At 49.3% G+C, this 17,089-nt stretch overlaps 2 protein-coding genes across 4 annotated transcripts in view; both read left to right on the top strand.

The window, feature by feature from the left end:
- OLFML1 (olfactomedin like 1) overlaps nt 1-1,737 on the top strand; it is a 29,113-nt gene extending 27,376 nt beyond the window's left edge. The window contains exon 4 of the mRNA XM_070426688.1: nt 85-1,737. Within this exon, the coding sequence (XP_070282789.1) occupies nt 85-875 (791 nt within the window). The 3' untranslated portion in view covers nt 876-1,737. The remainder of the gene's footprint in view (nt 1-84) is intronic.
- A 3,206-nt stretch (nt 1,738-4,943) lies between these two features.
- Nucleotides 4,944-17,089, top strand: part of PPFIBP2 (PPFIA binding protein 2) — a 129,666-nt gene continuing 117,520 nt past the window's right edge. Inside the window, exons 1-3 of one of the 3 annotated variants that reach the window (XM_070425387.1) lie at nt 4,944-5,078; nt 5,901-5,983; nt 8,142-8,266. The gene's annotated coding sequence lies outside the window, so the exon portion shown is untranslated. The remainder of the gene's footprint in view (nt 5,079-5,900; nt 5,984-8,141; nt 8,267-17,089) is intronic. The other 2 variants (XM_070425389.1, XM_070425388.1) reach the window with 2 other exon arrangements.

Raw genomic sequence — 17,089 nt, 5'->3', positions numbered from 1 at the left:
TGAAGGGGGGGGAAAGCCATCTTTGAGAAAAGCAGATATTTCATGTTTATAAAGTAACCTTCCCTTTTTCTCCTGTTTGGCCAGGCTGTGACAACATGCTGATGGGCATAAAGTCTCTGAAAATAGTGAAGAAGACTCTGGACACAGATGGCTCTTGGATGAAAGATGCTTCCAGCAACTCTCCAAAGGTTTATTTCTTAATCGGATCCAGAAATAACACCGTTCGGGAATTTGCAAACATGGGGGCACTCCTGGAAGATAGCACCAAGCCACGCCCCCGGAAGCTGATCTTACCACATTCCTGGCAGGGAACGGGCCAAGTGGTCTACAAAGGTTTCCTATTTTTTCATAATCAAGGGACTCCCAATGAGATAGTCAAATACAATCTGCAGAAGAAGACTGTGGAGGATCGGATGCTGCTCCCAGGAGGGGCAGGCCGAGCCCTGGTCTACCAGCACTCCCCTTCAACTTACATTGACCTGGCCGTGGATGAGCATGGGCTCTGGGCCATCCACGCAGGGCCAGGCCTCCATGCCCACTTGGTTCTCACAAAAATTGAGCCTGGCACGCTCGGAGTGGAACACTCATGGGACACTCCATGCAGCAGCCAGGACGCTGAAGCTGGGTTCCTCTTGTGTGGGGTCCTCTACGTGGTCTATCGTTCTGGTGGCCACGGCCCGCATCGCATCACCTGTGTCTATGACCCACGGGGCACTATCAGTGAGGAGGATCTGCCCAACTTGTTCTTTCCCAGGCGGCCGAGAAGTCATTCCATGATCCATTACAACGCCAGAGATAAGCAGCTCTATGCCTGGAATGATGGAAACCAGATCATTTACAAACTCCAGACAAAGAGAAAGCAGCCTGTGAAGTAACGCATTACAGCCGGAGGGAGAGCGCTCGCCTTGGCCTTGGAAACTGCTCTCCAGGACACTGAGGCCACAGCCCCTTTGCAATACTGTCTCCCTCTAATCACACACAGTGAGAGGGTCTAGAAGTCGGAATGCATGTGCCTCCTCCCAGATGTTGCTGCCTTAGAGATCTTCCAAGAGCTTAAAGGAGAGTCTGGCATTCAGAAATTTTCAACAACTTCCATTACCCGTCCAAACGTCTTGCGATCAAGGCCCTCCACATTCTGATCCAGTTTGCTTCCAGCCTTTTCCTTTGCTAGCATTGACTCTAACTCTACCCACCCCATCCCGCCAAGCAGTCAGACATGCAGGCCATCCTCTGATACTGCTGGCTTTTCTCTCCTCTGGCCTTTGCCCAGATGCTTTCCTCTTTCACAAATGCCTTTTGATATTCTTCCATGTTTACTGCCTAAACTAAAGTACGCTTTTTTATTGATGTTTAATCTGGATTTCCCCTAGCTCCGCCTCTTTACCAAGCTAGGCAGATATAATAATAAGGTAAACACATTAGCATTTGAATACCACCTTCCAGGTGCAAAGTGTTTGCACCTTTGTTACACTTTTAATTCTTATCATGGTGTTGTATACAAAACAAATCTTTAAAGTTGCCATTTTAGAGATGAGAAGAGCTTAGGTGAGCCATTTAAAATAACATAGCTACAAAATGAAAGGCAGAGCAATAAAATACTGCAAATCCCATAGTTTTGTCATTGCCCAAGGAAGCACCAAATACAGGGTGTCTCCAAAAAACGTAGGCACCCTTTAACAGCCAACAGCTCAATTTTGAAAATGAAATGTATTTTAATAAACACTGCTTTTATAATTATTCAAAGTGTGTGTATACATTTTTGGGGGGACACTCGATATGTATGTTTGTTCACCCAATCTTTATAAGCAATACGTTCATCATTTCGTACCAAAAATAATGGTCTTCCCTTTAACTACTTTTCATGTTCACACAAGACCTTCTTATAGGCCTTTCAGAAGCTACTTCCTCCAGAAAACCAGTCTGCAGATGAGGACCGGACCTCTAGCCTCTTCTGGTCTTTATTCCCCAGCATCTCTCTTCTTGCTTGAAATACAATAAAGCTGACACTAAGCAAACAAACTTCATCAGGTTAATTTGCCTACATGCCCTCAAGCAAAGCAGTTTCAGGCCTGGGTTTACGGTGAACAAGCCTCAATACACTGAGGCCCTTGGTAAATATTCTGGACTCTGGATGGAAGCCAGATAGCCTGCAAGTGACTCCCTGCCACAGCAGACACACCATGTGGCACAGGGGACAGAGGGCAGCTGTGCCTGGCCAGAGGGGCTTCTTCAAAATCTTTCCCACGCCTTAGTCCAATTCAGCCAGGTTCGGGTCACAAGTGCAGGCTCTGGTGCCAGTCCGTGTCATGTGCGGAGGCCCCTGTGCTTCCAGGTTGGTCACGTGAGAGGGTTTGCTTTGTATACTTGCAGCTGTTTTCCAGACTCTGCCAAGCTCAGGCCCGGGCCATAGGCAGTGAAGAGAGGTTTTCTTCTCTGTAGCATTTGAATGGATCGTTGGCAGAATGGGATTACTCACCCCATGGATACATTGCAATTACCCTCCGTTCTAATAGAGTGATACGGAAAGCTCAAATCCATCGTGGAATGAGGCAGGTATGCATGAACATGATGATATTACCCGGTCCATGGGTTTGGGGACATTCCCTACCCTATGGGTAAAAGAAGATTACCCATTTCACACGGAGAAGGGATGTGAACTGACTCTCAGAGGAGGGGAGAGTAGAGTTATTAGCGAGTGGAGATACGTGCGAGTCCTGGGCACATGGTTCCTTTGGAAGCACAGAGGAGAGGGTGACTTTCATTTGTGACCTGCTTTGTTTTTTTGAATTGATAGTTTTGCAGGGTGCACTTTTGACTAACAACCCACATGGTGCCTGAAATTCCTGCAGCTAGAATCACTCTTTTAGGTCAAGACATTTTCCCCAGGAAGCCCCTAGTAATGTGCCACTTTTGTACACTTTTGGCTTCTTCCAGGTAAATCGCCTTTTAGCTCTGGGGTTTTTGTTGGATTTTAGTCCAGATTAAAGTCCCTATGACCTATACTAATGGTTCTTAAACTTTACTGCATGTAAGCGCTTGAGGAGCTTTTAAAAATCCTAATGCCAGGCCAAACCCTCTGGAGGTGGGGCTCAGATACATTTTTGAGTCCCCTCCTCCAAAGTGGTTCCACAGTGCAAATGCGCTTGAGAGCCAGTGACTAACACCATTCTTTAAAGTGATTTTTTTTTAAAGCAATGGCATAATTCTGAGAACAGACTAGCATCTTCTGGGGGCTGGGGGCTGGGGGCTGGGCAGTGGGCCCCCTGGGGCAATGACATGTGGGACTTGGGAACACCCATGAACTCTGAACTGCGGCAGCCTCCTCCACAGGAGCCTGCCTGCTGCTATTTTAAGGAAGTGAAAGAGAACTGGAGGGTGTCCTGTTGTAACACAACTCTTGTGGGCCCCAGCCTTCCTCTGCTGGCTTTGCCCTTCGTCTGCTTCTGGCCAGGTTCCTGCAGTGGCCGGAGTCTCATATTTGCCAGGCTGGCTTAAGTTCTGTTCATATGTACATCTTCTGGGCACACTGGTAATTTCAGACCACCGGGGTAATTTGTAAAAAGATGTGTCTTGTGGCGTTTGTCAACACTCCAGCCTGTAGAAATGTGGAGGAAAAAAAATAAAAACTGAGGCCAGGGCTGTGGTGACTCCTGCCAGAGCTGGGGACTATGCCAGAGTCCCTGGTGTCGCTGCCATCTGAGGCCCACACAGGGATTTTAATCAGCAGAACCGAGCAACTAGTGCTTGGAGGCCTAGGCAGGGCAACAACCTACCAGTACAACCAAAGGGGATTCAGGCCACGCACTAGGCAGTGATGGCGAACCTACGACACGCATGTCAGAGGTGACACGCGAACTCATTTTTTTGGTTGATTTTTCTGTTAAATGGCATTTAAATATGTAAAATAAATATCAAAAATATAAATCTTTGTTTTATTATGGTTGCAAATATCAAAAAATTTCTATATGTGACACGGCACCAGAGTTAAGTTAGGGTTTTTCAAAATGCTGACACGCCGAGCTCAAGAGGTGTGCCATCACTGCACTAGGGGAAGGCTTTGGACTGGGTCTTCAGGGCCCGGTCCTGCCCAGATTCTAGAATCCGTTCCTGTGGTCAGACCGTCAACGCTTATCTTGGGTCTGTGGACCCCAGCCTTGGTGCTGGGCACCGGGAGCTGCTTCTTGTCCTCAGCTGCTCACAAGACAGGGCACCAGTGCCTCTAGATGGCGCTGACCACTAGAAGGACCTCCACCCCAAGTCCAGGGGTTCAAGTGCATGGGGACCCTCGGGTGCCTCAGGGCCTTCCATACTGAGGGGCGGGCTGGGGTTGGACGGGGAGACAGGGAATGAGAGGCTTCCCTCTGGCCAACCTCAATTGGGACAGAATCTCACCGGCCCGGGAGTCCGGCCATCCAAAGGGTAGTAGCGCTGTGTGTGCCTCTAATCGGTTTTTCTATGGCTTCTTTCTCGGCAATTCGCGGCACGAATTCCCTCCCTGCTTCCCCGTTTTCCTCTCTTTCCGCCGGGGGATGGTGCTGAAGGCCGGAGAAGCCCAGGACTGAGAGCCGGGAACCGTCCAGCGGCCTCTCTGGGCGGCAAGGGTGCGGGGATGGGAAGGTGACAGGGCGGGGCGGGGCCCTGGGGGCGTGGTCTTCGGGGAGAGGCGGGGCTTGGGAACTAGGAGCGCGGCCGGGGGCGGGGCCGGGGCTGGGAGGACCTGGGCTGGGGCAGGTTCGAAGGGGCGGAGTGACCAGGCCGGTCCCTAGGGAACCCGAACCTGTGGAGGAAGGTCCTTCGGTTCGCAGAGGAGCGGGAGAGGGCGGGGGAGTGGCCGGAGGGCGGTCCCAGGGGAAGAAAGGCGGGGGAAGCGGGCGCCTCGGGATGAGCCTCCGTGGGTCCCCGCCCCCGTCACGTGGGCTCCAGACCCGGCCGCTGCCGGCCAGTCCGCTGGTGGGTCGGTCAGTTGGTCGGTGGGTCAGTGACCTGCAGCTCGGCTCTCAGCTCTCATGTTCGGAGGTGGGAAGGACACGGGAGCGGCCCGCACACCTGAGCCGCCCGGAGAGGAGTCCCGCACCCAGGTCAGTGGGCTCTCTCCACGCCCCCAGGCCCGCTGCAGACCCCGCAGGAGCATTGCCTGGGACCCTGAGTCCCCAGATCCTAGAACCCCCTGCGGAGTGGAGGCCAGGGGCAGGATGGCGTCAGAGCGTGTCCCGAGCGCGAGGACGGGGACCCTCTTCCCCTTCTCTGGCCGGAAGGCTGGGAGGACGGTATAACTCCGGTGGATTTGCTCCGAGCCTGCACCCTGCTCTGCCAGGGACTAGGGACAGTCTGCGCCCCTACAGGTGCTAGGATGTCCCTGGAGGTGCGCTGGGTAGTCGCCCCTTCAGCGCTGTGTAGTATGTCAGCTCTGCTCGGTCCGCTGGGGCAGCAGCGTAACCTTGAGAGCCCAAGGTGGTCGGCAAGTTTATGGTCTGTTTGCCCAAGTAAATCTGTGTGACAGAGCGTGTGTCCGGATGCTAAGCCTTGGCTGCGACCAGCTCTATACTGTAATTGCAAGAATGCAACAGGCTTTTGAACCGTTCGAGCCACTGCCTCCCACTAGACAGCAGGAAGGGGGTGGTCCTACAGGAAAGTGGGCTCCTCCTCTCCCTCCTGACATCCCCACTCCAGACCCCAGTTTTCCCTCAGATAAAAATAAAGTTATATAGCTACAGACCAGAACTTTTCAAAGTTTGGGTGGGATCGAAACAGGCATTCTGGTCGTTTTTTAATTATTAAAAAAAATGCAGACTATTATATTTTTACATTTACAGCAGCTGGGTATTTGGTATAGATCCGTCTCCCTCTCCAGTTTGGGTCTACTTCTGTCTTTCTCTTCATCTCTCTCCTTCCTCTCCCAGTTCCTGAATTGATTATAATACAAACCTGAAGTGTTTCCAAATGTTATTGCATTTTGTGAAGTAAAATGCCCAACGACAGAAAGGTAATTGGCTGTAAAAATAATGAATTCATCTTCAGCATGTTCAGTCTTTGGTTTTTACTTGTATATGGAAAACATAATGTTATTTGATTTAGAGCTTATGTTTCTCTTTGGGGCTTACGAGAGACAACCCATTTGTATTCTGCTTAAATTCATCTTTAAATGACTTTGAAGTGGGTGATAATTTAACACATTATTATTATTTCTTTGAGATTTGAGGATGTGCCAGTTGCTAGTTTATTGCTACTGGGGAGACAAACAGTACCATGGTCACTTCTTTCCTGGGGTCGCTGTAGCAAGTGTGCTAACCTCCCAGATTACTTACCCAGTGCGTGAGGTATGAGCAAAGAGTGGTGGGAATTCCTATCTTTTTCATCTGAGCAGGGAAAATCTGGGATAATGTCAAGAAAGGGGTGTCATGTAATGGACCTCGAAGAATGTTTCCTGAGTTTCTCCAGGCAGAGGTGGGCAGCGTGTGACCTGGGCTGTGGGAGCTGTGTAGCAGGCAAGCACCAGCTAGCCCTGAGAAGTGGCAAGTTGTCCAGCTGGGCCCCTATGGGGTGGTAGGCAATAAAGTTGACAAGGATGAAAAACATGGTCCCAGCAGGTGGTGAGGTCTGGACTTTGTCTGAAAGCATGGAAGCCAATAATGGGCCTGAAGCAGGGGAAGGATGGATGTTTCTGTGAGCTTACAGTCGGGGGCCTTTGCCCTACCCTTCCAGCTTCCCAAATCCTAATCTGATGTGGAGAAAACCCAGTAAATGTTGGTATTGTGGGATGAATGGCCAGGCCACACTTTAGAGCAGTGCTCTTCAACTGTAACAAGCTTAAGAATCGCCTGGGGATCTTGTTCAAATGCTGATTCTGATCTCTAGGTCAAGGGTGTGACCTGACATTCTGCATTTCTAACCTGTTCCTAGGTTGTGAGAGAGCTTTTCACTATCTATAACCAGGATTTAGAGCTGTAGTTTGCAAAGCCTGGTTATGCCTCAGAATCGCCTCGGGGAGCTTTTAAACTATTCCTATTAAGTATGTTTGGGATATTTTTAACCAAGTTTCCCCAGGTGAAGGCTGGGTGGGACCGGCTGTGGTGGACTCTTGGCGATGCTGTGGGAAGCAGTGACTAGGGGGCAAAGACACTGGGGGTGGAGGCCCCAGATAGGACCCTGGAAAGTCAATTAGGTAAGAAGTGATGAGGCCCTATATTTGGTGTGAGATGGTGGGACACTGAGGCAGGAGAGACTCTAGAGCAGTGGTTCTCAACCTTCCTAATGCCACGACCCTTTAATACAGTTCCTTATGTTGTGGTGACCCCCAATTTCATTGTTACAAATTGAACATAATTAAAGCATAGTGATTAATCACAAAAACAATATGTAATTATATATGTGTTTTCTGATGGCCTTAGGCAACCCCTGTGAAAGGGCCATTCGACCCCCAAAGGGGTTGCGACCCACAGGTTGATAACCGCTGCTCTATAAGACAGGGGGCTAGGGAGTAAGCCCTGTTAGTCTCTTGAACTGACTGCACAGGCCAAGGGAGGAGGGAAGAGTGATTCTGAAAGAATTCAGCTTTGGCTAGACCCGTGTAGCTCAGTGGTTGAGTGTTGACCTATGAACAAGGAGGTCACAGTTTGATTTCTGGTCAGGGCACATGCCCAGGTTGTGGGCTCCACCCGCTGTGGGGGGCGTGCAGAAGGCAGCTAATCATTGATTCTCTCTCATCGTTGATGCTTCTATCTCTCTCTTTCCCTTCCTCTCTGAAATCAATAAAAAAAATATCTTTTTTATAAAAGAGAGAGAATCCAGCTTTGGAGGAGGGTTGGTAATACTATAACATTTGGGGTAAGATTTGAAGTTATTTTTTACTGGGCCATTAGAAAACTGTTTTCCTGAAATACAAATCTGTTCATGACACTTCCCTGCTTAAAATCCTCTGGTGGAGTCCCTATTGCAAAATATGAGAAGGAAGGGCTAATGTGAACACACTAGGAGGCATTTATTAAGCTCCCAGATGGGGCACCCCCCATTCAAGAGGTGACACTCGGGGGGGAAAGTAAAGTGACACTGTCACCACTTGGTGTGGGCACCACCAGGCTGAAACATTTGGCAGCTTTGTGTTTTCCTGAGTCACTATTTTTTCCTGCTTCCTCCTTCTTCAGAACAGTTCCACTTTGTGTTTCCTGGCATCATTCTTTGGCTTCAATACTTGATGGTACCCTGAAAGCCAGGTCTGGTCTGACCTTGTGGATCTTCAGGAGATCCCTTCTTGTCTCTCAGGCACCAGGTAAGTAATCTTCTGGGAGGTGCTGTCCAAGAGCATCTGTTTAGCTTTAGACCCAAGTGGCCCCAAGAGTTCCAGGGGGCTGCTAACGCTCAGCTTTGTCTTCAGGAAATGTATGATACCTGTTTCTAGGTAATTCTTACTTTGGTGCTCCTTGATAATTCTTACTTTCATTTCCTCTCTCTGTTGCATACACTGTTCTGCACACTGATAACTGAGCATTCCTTGTGCACAATGCTTTGAATCGCCATGTTTCCTGTTGCATGGTAATGTTGACCTCTGTAACACACCTGTAGAAAGAAAGTCTAGACACAGATGGAATAAGATTGCCTCTTTGAAAGGAGAAAGTATAACATCTTTGTATGGCATTCAGGGCTCTGCAGAAGCTGGTGATAATTTAGCTCCCCAGCTGCATCTGCACTGTCCCCCATCTATCCTTTGTGCCTCTCTGCCTTTGCAAATATTACTTCCTCTTCCTGGACGGCCCTTTGGCCTCTGCTCTGCCAGATGAACTAACTCTTATTAATCCTTCATATTAATGTAGATCAAACTCTTGAAACACCTCTCCTTCCCCCACCCCCACGTCATGTTTACTCTGCTCTCTAATACTGCATATGTATAGCATCAAATACAGATCTCTGTTGCAGTACTTAGGCACCTCATTTGCATATCTCTAGCCACACACCCTGCAAACTCAGAGCTGCTCTAGGGCTGCATCAGCCCTGCTGTGCAGCCTACACATGGCAGATGTTCAGGAAGAGTTGGTGACAGACAGGAGCCTTGAGCTAGCTGGTTTTGCAATGTTTGCCTCAGTAAAGGGTTAAGGGCAGGTTATTTTGTGTAGGAGATGAGGGAGGGAATAAGACCAGAACATGAAAGACTGGGACAAGCCCAATGAGGCCCACATGGCTAGAGTCACAGGGTGAGGTGGAGAGGGGACATCAGGAGAGGTGGGGCGATAGCCTGAGGCTGTGGATAGATCATAGAAGGCCTTGAAGGTTGAAGCAAAAGAATTTAAATTTTATCCCAATGACATTGAAGGCCTTTGAATAAGGAAAAGGGGTGTGAAAGCTGTGTTTTGAGAAGGATTCAGGGTGGGGAAGGGCAGATTGGAGGGAGAGGGGAACTTCTTGTGAGAATGCACTGTTGGACTAACCCGCTGAAGTAGATTAAGACCTAAATCAAGGGAATGGCAGTAGCGATGGAGAAGAGGAAACAGAAGTGAGTGAGCTTGCCAAGAAATCCTGCAGGATTTGGTGACTGATTGGATTTGAGGGAGGGAGAAAAGAGTCAAATTGGACACTGACATTTTGTGCTAGTTTGCTGGGAAAAGAAGGAGGCAATTGTTAGCAGCATGAGACATTGGAGGGACATAAAAGAGGAAAGGCAAATGAGAGTGGCTGTGTCTCTGGAATCAGGAGGGAGCCATGGATAGTTTCTTGCATTGCCCCTTATATTTTTACTCTGGAGAATGGTGAAGCCCAGAAGAAGGCTCGGCTGCTGGTGACAGAACCCAGGCCTCCTGGTCCTCTGGCCTTGGGCTCTTGCCTTTGGAGCACAGTGGGTTTGGCTAGAGAGAAGTTGCCAGGAGGTCCAGATGGAGATTCCATTAAGCAATGAAAAATGGGAAAGACCAGGTTTGGGTGAATTCGGCCTTCAGGACAGCTAAGGCTGGAGTCTTATAGGCCAAGGACTCAGAGGGGAAGTGTCTGCTGGCAGCCAGTGCCAGGGTGGGTGTGAAGGCTCATGAGTCCCCCTTTCTGTCCTGTGGCCTGGCTGTACGTGGGCTGATGGGAAGTGGGGAGAGCTTTTATGGTATCAGCACTCATACTTGTTAGTGCTCAGTGTGGAAGCATGTATACTAAATCGTTTTTCTGGGACAGCACCCACCAATCTGTCAATTCTATGGAAAAATGTATTCCAAGATCCAAACACCTTTTTTTTTTTTCTAGAAAAACTTTAGGAACACATCCAGTCAGTCATGAGAAGTTGCCTGTGTAGTGTTGGAGTGGGGTCCATGGCAGGGGGGAGCCTATCTGGGGAAAGGCAACCAGCCCTGAGGACCTCCTCTACGCAGGGGCCTGGTGGAGGGCCAGGATCAGGGATCCAGATGACTGGTGGAGGGCCACGGCTGTCAGATGAGGAGAGGACCTTATCTAGAATCTGTCCTGCTGCCCAGAGACTCAGTGGCCTGAGGCTGGATTTCCTCCCCGCTTACCCCTCCCTTCCACACTTCTCTGCCCAGCCCGGCTCCTCAGCCTCCAGCATCCTCGGATAAAGCCCTGCCTTTGCCAGGGCACAGTGTTCACCTCGGTTTGATAAGGCAGAGGTGGATTAATGCATTTAGATGAAAACATTTAGATTATTGCCGGACATGTGGTGATTGCCAAATAAAAACAAAGACACGATAAATGCTGGGATTTGACTTTGAGCAAAAACTTGTTCTCTTTTCAACTATGTAACTAGGTCTGGCAAGTTTCCGCTTCATCTTGTTTTGAGTTTTTCTTTTTTCTTTCTTTCTTGTTTTTTTTTTTTTTTTTTTTTTTTACTAAGACCAGAATGTATCTCACGAGCCTGCTCACCCATACTAAAGTATCAGGGATAGCCATAGAGTACAGACTTGAGATCTGGGTTGCCCATGGCTCAGGAAGCACTTATGCAGAGGAGAGTGGATGGAGGGGCTACTAACAAGTCTCCAGGAAGACTTCGTTAACCCAGGTGAAGCTACGGGGAATTGTCCGGAATCTGGCCTCCCCCCTGGCCTCCAGCTGCTTCAATGTTCCCAGGTGGCTCTGATTTGGGTAACAGGCTCACCTGGTTTTGTTGAGCTTTGCTTTGTTGTGCTTCACAGATGTTGTGTTTTTGAAGGCAGACCCTTCGCCACCAAAAAGGTTACGACTAGCTTTAGTGCAATACTCCATTGTGATGGCTTGGAACCAAACCCACCTGTGTCTGTTTCCTGCTTGAGGACAGGCATAGGGGAGGAGGAGCTCCAAATCTCAGGGTGGCTGTGCCTGCTTGGAGAGTGCCAGTGCCTGCTGGCCGCCGGGAGTGTGTTTTAGTCGCGTAGTCGGAACTCCTGCTCTGACTCCTGAGTAAAGGCATAAATCTATAGTGACTTGTGAGCACGGATGGAATGTGCCAGTCAGATGTAGTGGGCCTCTCAGCTGGGCAGGTGCTACTGTGGCCTGGGGAGCCACTCCTGTGACTGTTCTGGGGTGTCCCAAGAGGTCTTAGCAAAATCCTCCTACCTGCTTCTGGCAGATAGGTCCAGGGAGCCCTGCCAGAAGGAGTCTTGGTTTGACAACGTGTGTGTGTGTGTGTGTGTGTGTGTGTGTTAGGTAGGAGCCAAGTGGTGTGTTGTAGGGATTAAGCCGCAGCTCATTCTAGGAGGGTTACCTTTATTCCCTGCATGCATATGTGGCAATGCCTTTCTCTTCAGGGGCAAATTTCCTTCCCCCAACACAAGACCTCCTTTCCCCTGAATCAGAGAGGTTTTCGCATGAATAGCTAGCTCCAGCTGGACTGCTATCCATGGAGACAACAGAGGTGCAGACAGGCCCCTCGGAAAGCTGCCTCCAGAGGGAAGGATGGGATGGGGCTTGGGCTTTGGTGGACTTTACAAAGGGTTTGCCTCATGAGATAGTAGTGTTATTCCCATTGTATGGAAGGGAAACAGGTGTCAGGGAAGTAAAGTCATTTTTTTAAGGTCCCAGAATGTTAGACTTAATTTATTGTCCAATCAGGGACGCTTTTGAGAGTGAAAGGAGGTGGACATATACTGAATTGGATAGAATCCTGGAAGGACAGGAGTGTCCCAGGCACACTGGATCATGTGGTATCAAACTCCACATTCAGTGAGGAAACAGGACAGGTAAGGGGAGGTCGGACTGGTGAGAATGGATTGCAGTAGGGGGAGAGGTGAAGTTAGAACTTGAATTCGGGTGGGTAAGGCAGATTCTTCTAATTTAACCGTTTGCTAAAGCAAAGGAATAGTTCTTGGCTCTGACACCTGACCTTGGGTAGATGTCATGAAAAAGTTTTATTACATAAGTTCTTTCTGCAACCAGCCAAGACATCTGGTTCTGTGATATGAGGCTGCTCACCCAGTAACAACAACCGCCACCCTGCATGTCCAGCTAGGTTTTCTCTGGGCCGGCTCATTGAAACTCACAATGCCTCAGCTGGGATTATTATCCTGCTCTGGAGAGAAGGAATCTGACTCCTCCTGTCCCCCCACGCCCTTACTTCCAGCGTGGCAGGCAGCAGCTTTTCTCCACCGTGAGGACTTGGCCTTCCTAGTCTCTGAGAACCCTGGTAGCTCTAAAGCAGGGGTGGGGAACCTTTTTTCTTTCTTTCTTTCTTTTTTTTTAAATATATCTATTGATTTCAGAGAGGAAGGGAGAGGGAGAGAGACAGAAACATCAATGATGAGAGAGAACCATTGATTGGCTGCCTCCTGAACGTCCCTCACTGGGGATCAAGCCCACAACCCGGGCATGTGCCCTTCACTGGAATTGAACTCAGGACCCTTCAGTCCACAGGCCAACGTTCTATCCACTGCGCAAAACCAGCTAGGGCAGGAACCGTTTTTCTGCCAAGGGCTATTTGAATATTTATAACATCATTCACTTAATATAAATTTATGCTGCTATGAAAAAGTTCCTAGATTTATTGAATTTCCAGTCCCGCCTGTGGTTGCCTTGGCAGGGCCAGACCAAATGATTTCGAGGGCCTTATATGACCCGTGGGCCTGACATTCCTACCCCTGCTCTAGAGCATGGACTTCGAATCAGAGAGGCCTCCATTTAAATCCCAACTCTACACATACTTGCTGTTGCTACTTTAAGCACGTCTCTACCTCTCTGAGCTTTGAGTTCCTCATCTGTCCAATGGGAACAGGCCTATTTTATTTGGTTTTGGTAATGATTAAATGAGATAATGCACAGAAAATGTTGGCTATAGTGCTTGGCATGTCTTACATAGTCAATAAGTGGTATTATTATTATTCATGCTGTTCTCAGGAAGCCTGGGAAAGATGCTTTGTCAAGAGGAATGATTTGTATCATCCAGACCTAAGCTTATAACTGAGATTTCAGGGGGGAGTAGCATTCTCTGGGCCCTTAGGTGTGACTCAAAGGACAGCCATGGTGTACATGAGCAGGAAATCCAGAAGGCAAAAGTGCATGGCAGGGTGGGGAACAGCTTGGTTTCACATGGCCGGTCACCAAAGTTCAGCACAAGGGCAGCAAACAGAGTTCAGAGCCCACGCCAGCTCAATGAGATGTGGCAGGGGTAAGTGCAAAGTCCTGCCTTTAGGCTCCAAAATCAATTGGTGTGAGTATCCTACCTGACCATGTGGAAAAGCCCATGTAAACTGGCTCAGTCTGGCTGCGTTACTGGAAGTCCTGGGTTTATATCTTGCTAGGGTCTCATTTCCCTTTCCCCGCACTGACCAAGACTGGACACACCTGGAGGTAGTACCCTGGACAGCACACTTTGGGAGCAGGTCGGGGAGGGACCTTAAATGCTGGAGTCCCTGCCCTGTAAGCTTGGGAAGGACCGGGGACAGACAGGTAGACACCAGGCTATGACTGCGATTTCATTCAGGTGGGTCAGGGAGCTACCATGTTCTGTGTTGCTCAGAGGGCAGAGTTGAGGGTCCGTGGTGGTGATGGTCAAGGGTATAAAAGAGGAAGTAGGTTTGAGATGATGTAAGAAATTCCGAATAACTCAAGCGTATCCCTAGGGCCAGGCATCTGTCTTAAGCAGTATTGACTAGAGCAGTGATGGCGAACCTTTTGAGCTCGGCGTGTCAGCATTTTGAAAAACCCTAACTTAACTCTGGTGCCATGTCACATATAGAAATTTTTTGATATTTGCAACCATAGTAAAACAAAGACTTATATTTTGATATTTATTTTATATATTTAAATGCCATTTAACAAAGAAAAATCAACCAAAAAAATGAGTTCGCGTGTCATAGGTTCGCCATCACTGGACTAGAGGGAAGTTTGTGAAATACCAGGGGAGGCAGAGTTTGCTGAAAAGTTAAAGTGCTGCAGGATTTGGGGGGTGGGGGTTGTAATTGATGGCTTCTGAGCAGAAATGACTTGCAGCAACTGTAGGGCGGAATGAGGGTGGGAGGCAGGGGAAGGGAAGCCATAAAGCTGTGCAGAAGCTGCTCTGTCTTGAATCGCAGGCTTAGTCCCGCTTGGGAGCAGGGGTTGGGAGAGAGGAAAGGCTCTTTGTGGGCTGAAACTGAGGCTGTGATCCCAAACAAGTGATTGTACTGCGTGTCTTCTCTGCTGATACCCGCCTTCGTCCAACCACCGGACTGGGGAATGAAGGTTCTTACAGACTCCCCCACCTTGAAGATTTTGAGAGCACCGCATCCTGGTACCCAGAGAAGTAGGGCCATGTGGTCTGGGCCACTGGGCTCACAGCATCCAAGACACTGGGAATTCTGACTGTCTGCAGCCCGGGCCACAGAGCAAGCTTCCCACACCAAGAGGAGGTGGGAAGGGCTGTGGGCAGCAGGGCCTTATTCACATGGGCTGAGGTTTTGGGTGGGGTGCATGGATGGAGGATGCAGAGTGCTGTGGTTAAGCAACGTGGATGTCTGAGGGGCAGGCTATCCTGGCCTGGGTGGCAGGGAAGGGAGCCAGGGAAGGCAGTGGGAAGGGAGGCTATGGAAGCCCCAAGGTCAGAATAGGCCCACTGCATCTAGGGAAATGCTCACCCTTTTAGGAGCAGAGGTACTCTAAAGTCAATAGATTTGTGACCTCATTTATTATTTGTCACCAAATGATTTTGATCATCCTCTGTGCTGAATACAGTGATGGTGGGAACATGAGAGGAATGAAACATGTCCCCCGCCTGGATGAAATTTAAGGACTGTACCCCTTACTCAAAACAGGCAGTAATAACTGCAGAGAAAACACAGCAAATATTGGGGCATCAGGTGGCTTTTGATATGTATCTTGAAGGAAAGACAGGACCAGAGACATCCCTTTCTATGGGGGTGAAGGGCATTTCTAGCAGAGGGAGCAGCGATGCCCAGGGAAAGGCGTGGGGGTGGTAAATTATGGGGCATGTGTGGAAAACAGCCAGTGGTTTGGTTTGGCTGGAACTGAGGAGTAAGTGAGGTTACATAGGGAGTCAGGGACTGAAGTGTTCGTCTATTAAGTGCTCCCCATGCATCAAGCACCGAGCACAGAGCCTCTCAGGGCTTTAAACTGAGGAGGAAACGGACTCTGAATGAGTGATTTTCCCATGATTTCTTATTTGGAGATAATTTTTGCACAGTCTACCCAGTCCCTAACCCTCATTCTTTCCACCCTTCATGTGAAGGCAGGAAGATGGTTGGTGTGCATGTGTCAGACAACATTAATCTTGGAGAAGCATTTGGTGGACATGGCCAGATTGTTATGATGCACACCCGGCCCCAATAAATATATGTGTGTACATATATGTGTGTTTAGGACGTAAATCTTCACTATAGTAGGAAGATGCATTGTTGCTCATGGCATCATGGAAACTGTTACTCTCCAAGTACTGTAAGCAATTGCTGATTTCCTGGCAGAATCCCTCTATTTTCTTTCCCATTCAAGAAAGTATATTAGAATGGGGCAAGAAAATCAGGAGTCTTCTCTAATTTATAAAAAAAAGATTCTTGGCTTTAGCTACTTTATCATTAGTAACAAGTTACAACCCACCTCACCTGTTTGGGACCCCAGGGTGTCAGCCATGGAGGGATGGTAAGCAAGATGGTGCCGTGGAGTGGGTGGGAAGGGTGAGGTGAGGGATGGGAGTCAGAGTAACCTGGGCAGTGACTCAAGTGGGGTTGTGGGGGTGGAGAGGAGCGGTCGGCACAGTTCCCCAAGCATTTGCCAATGCAATGGGAGCCTGCCAATGCAGGGATGTGGAGTGGGTGCTGGAATACCTATGTGAAAGTATTGTTTTTACAGTGACATGTTCAGGCTCTGAGCAAGTGGGTGCTGGTGATGGCCGCCTGCTGAAGTTGAGTTTCTTTCTGAGCTTGTGCCCTTAGAGCCAGCGCATTCTTATTGTTGAACAGGTCTGCCCAGGGCCCCATCCTCTGTCCAGCCTGTCCTCCCTCCTGGAACTCAACCCAGAGCCAGCCCTTGCTTCTGTCCTCAGGGTGGCCCTGGGTGCTCCAGGCTTCCTCCTGGGAAAGTTTCCCTCAGCCCAGAGAGCAAGCCTAAGACCATCCTGGGAAGCTGGGGGAGGGGCTCCCTAGTTAGTGTTTGGGCTGCAGTGACTCAAGGGACTTCGGGTGGGACAAAGCTCTACCTCCATGTCCTGCCTACTAATCATGAGCACTTTGGAAACTCAAGAGCTACTTCAGGGTCACAAATCCAGTCCTCAAATGTTGTGATTAAGTATAATTGAAAGAGAATTTTAAATGAACCTAGTGCCAGTTGAATAATGAATAGTGTTCATGGGAAAGACCCTGCCGGAGACGCACATCTCACGGCATCTCGGTTACACACCGAGTGTGGAAACCTTCCCTCAGTAACTCCGGGTGTTCTGTATGTGTGATGCCCACTAGGAGCAATTGGGCTTCTCTGAGTCACAAGTACAACGAGGCTGTGGTCTCTCTAGGCCACCTCTGAGTTCAGTGGGCCTCCTGAGGCCAGTGCCCAGGGCCAGACACCTCCTGCTCCAGGCTGCAGCCTTTCACACATGTCAGGATCTGGCCTGCCTCTCCCCAGCCCCTAGAGCCCAGCCTCAGCTACATCCTCCACCTTTGGAGTCTCTCCAGTCATCTCCCCAGCTCTGATTTCTCTGCCAGGGGCCTGC

The sequence above is a fragment of the Myotis yumanensis genome, unplaced genomic scaffold, assembly GCF_028538775.1.
Source record: "Myotis yumanensis isolate MYYU_CA2020_CCGP unplaced genomic scaffold, mMyoYum1.0.hap1 SCAF_10, whole genome shotgun sequence".
Lineage (NCBI taxonomy): Eukaryota > Metazoa > Chordata > Mammalia > Chiroptera > Vespertilionidae > Myotis > Myotis yumanensis.
Note: the sequence above shows the minus strand (reverse complement) of the source record. Positions and strands in the feature narration are given on the sequence as shown.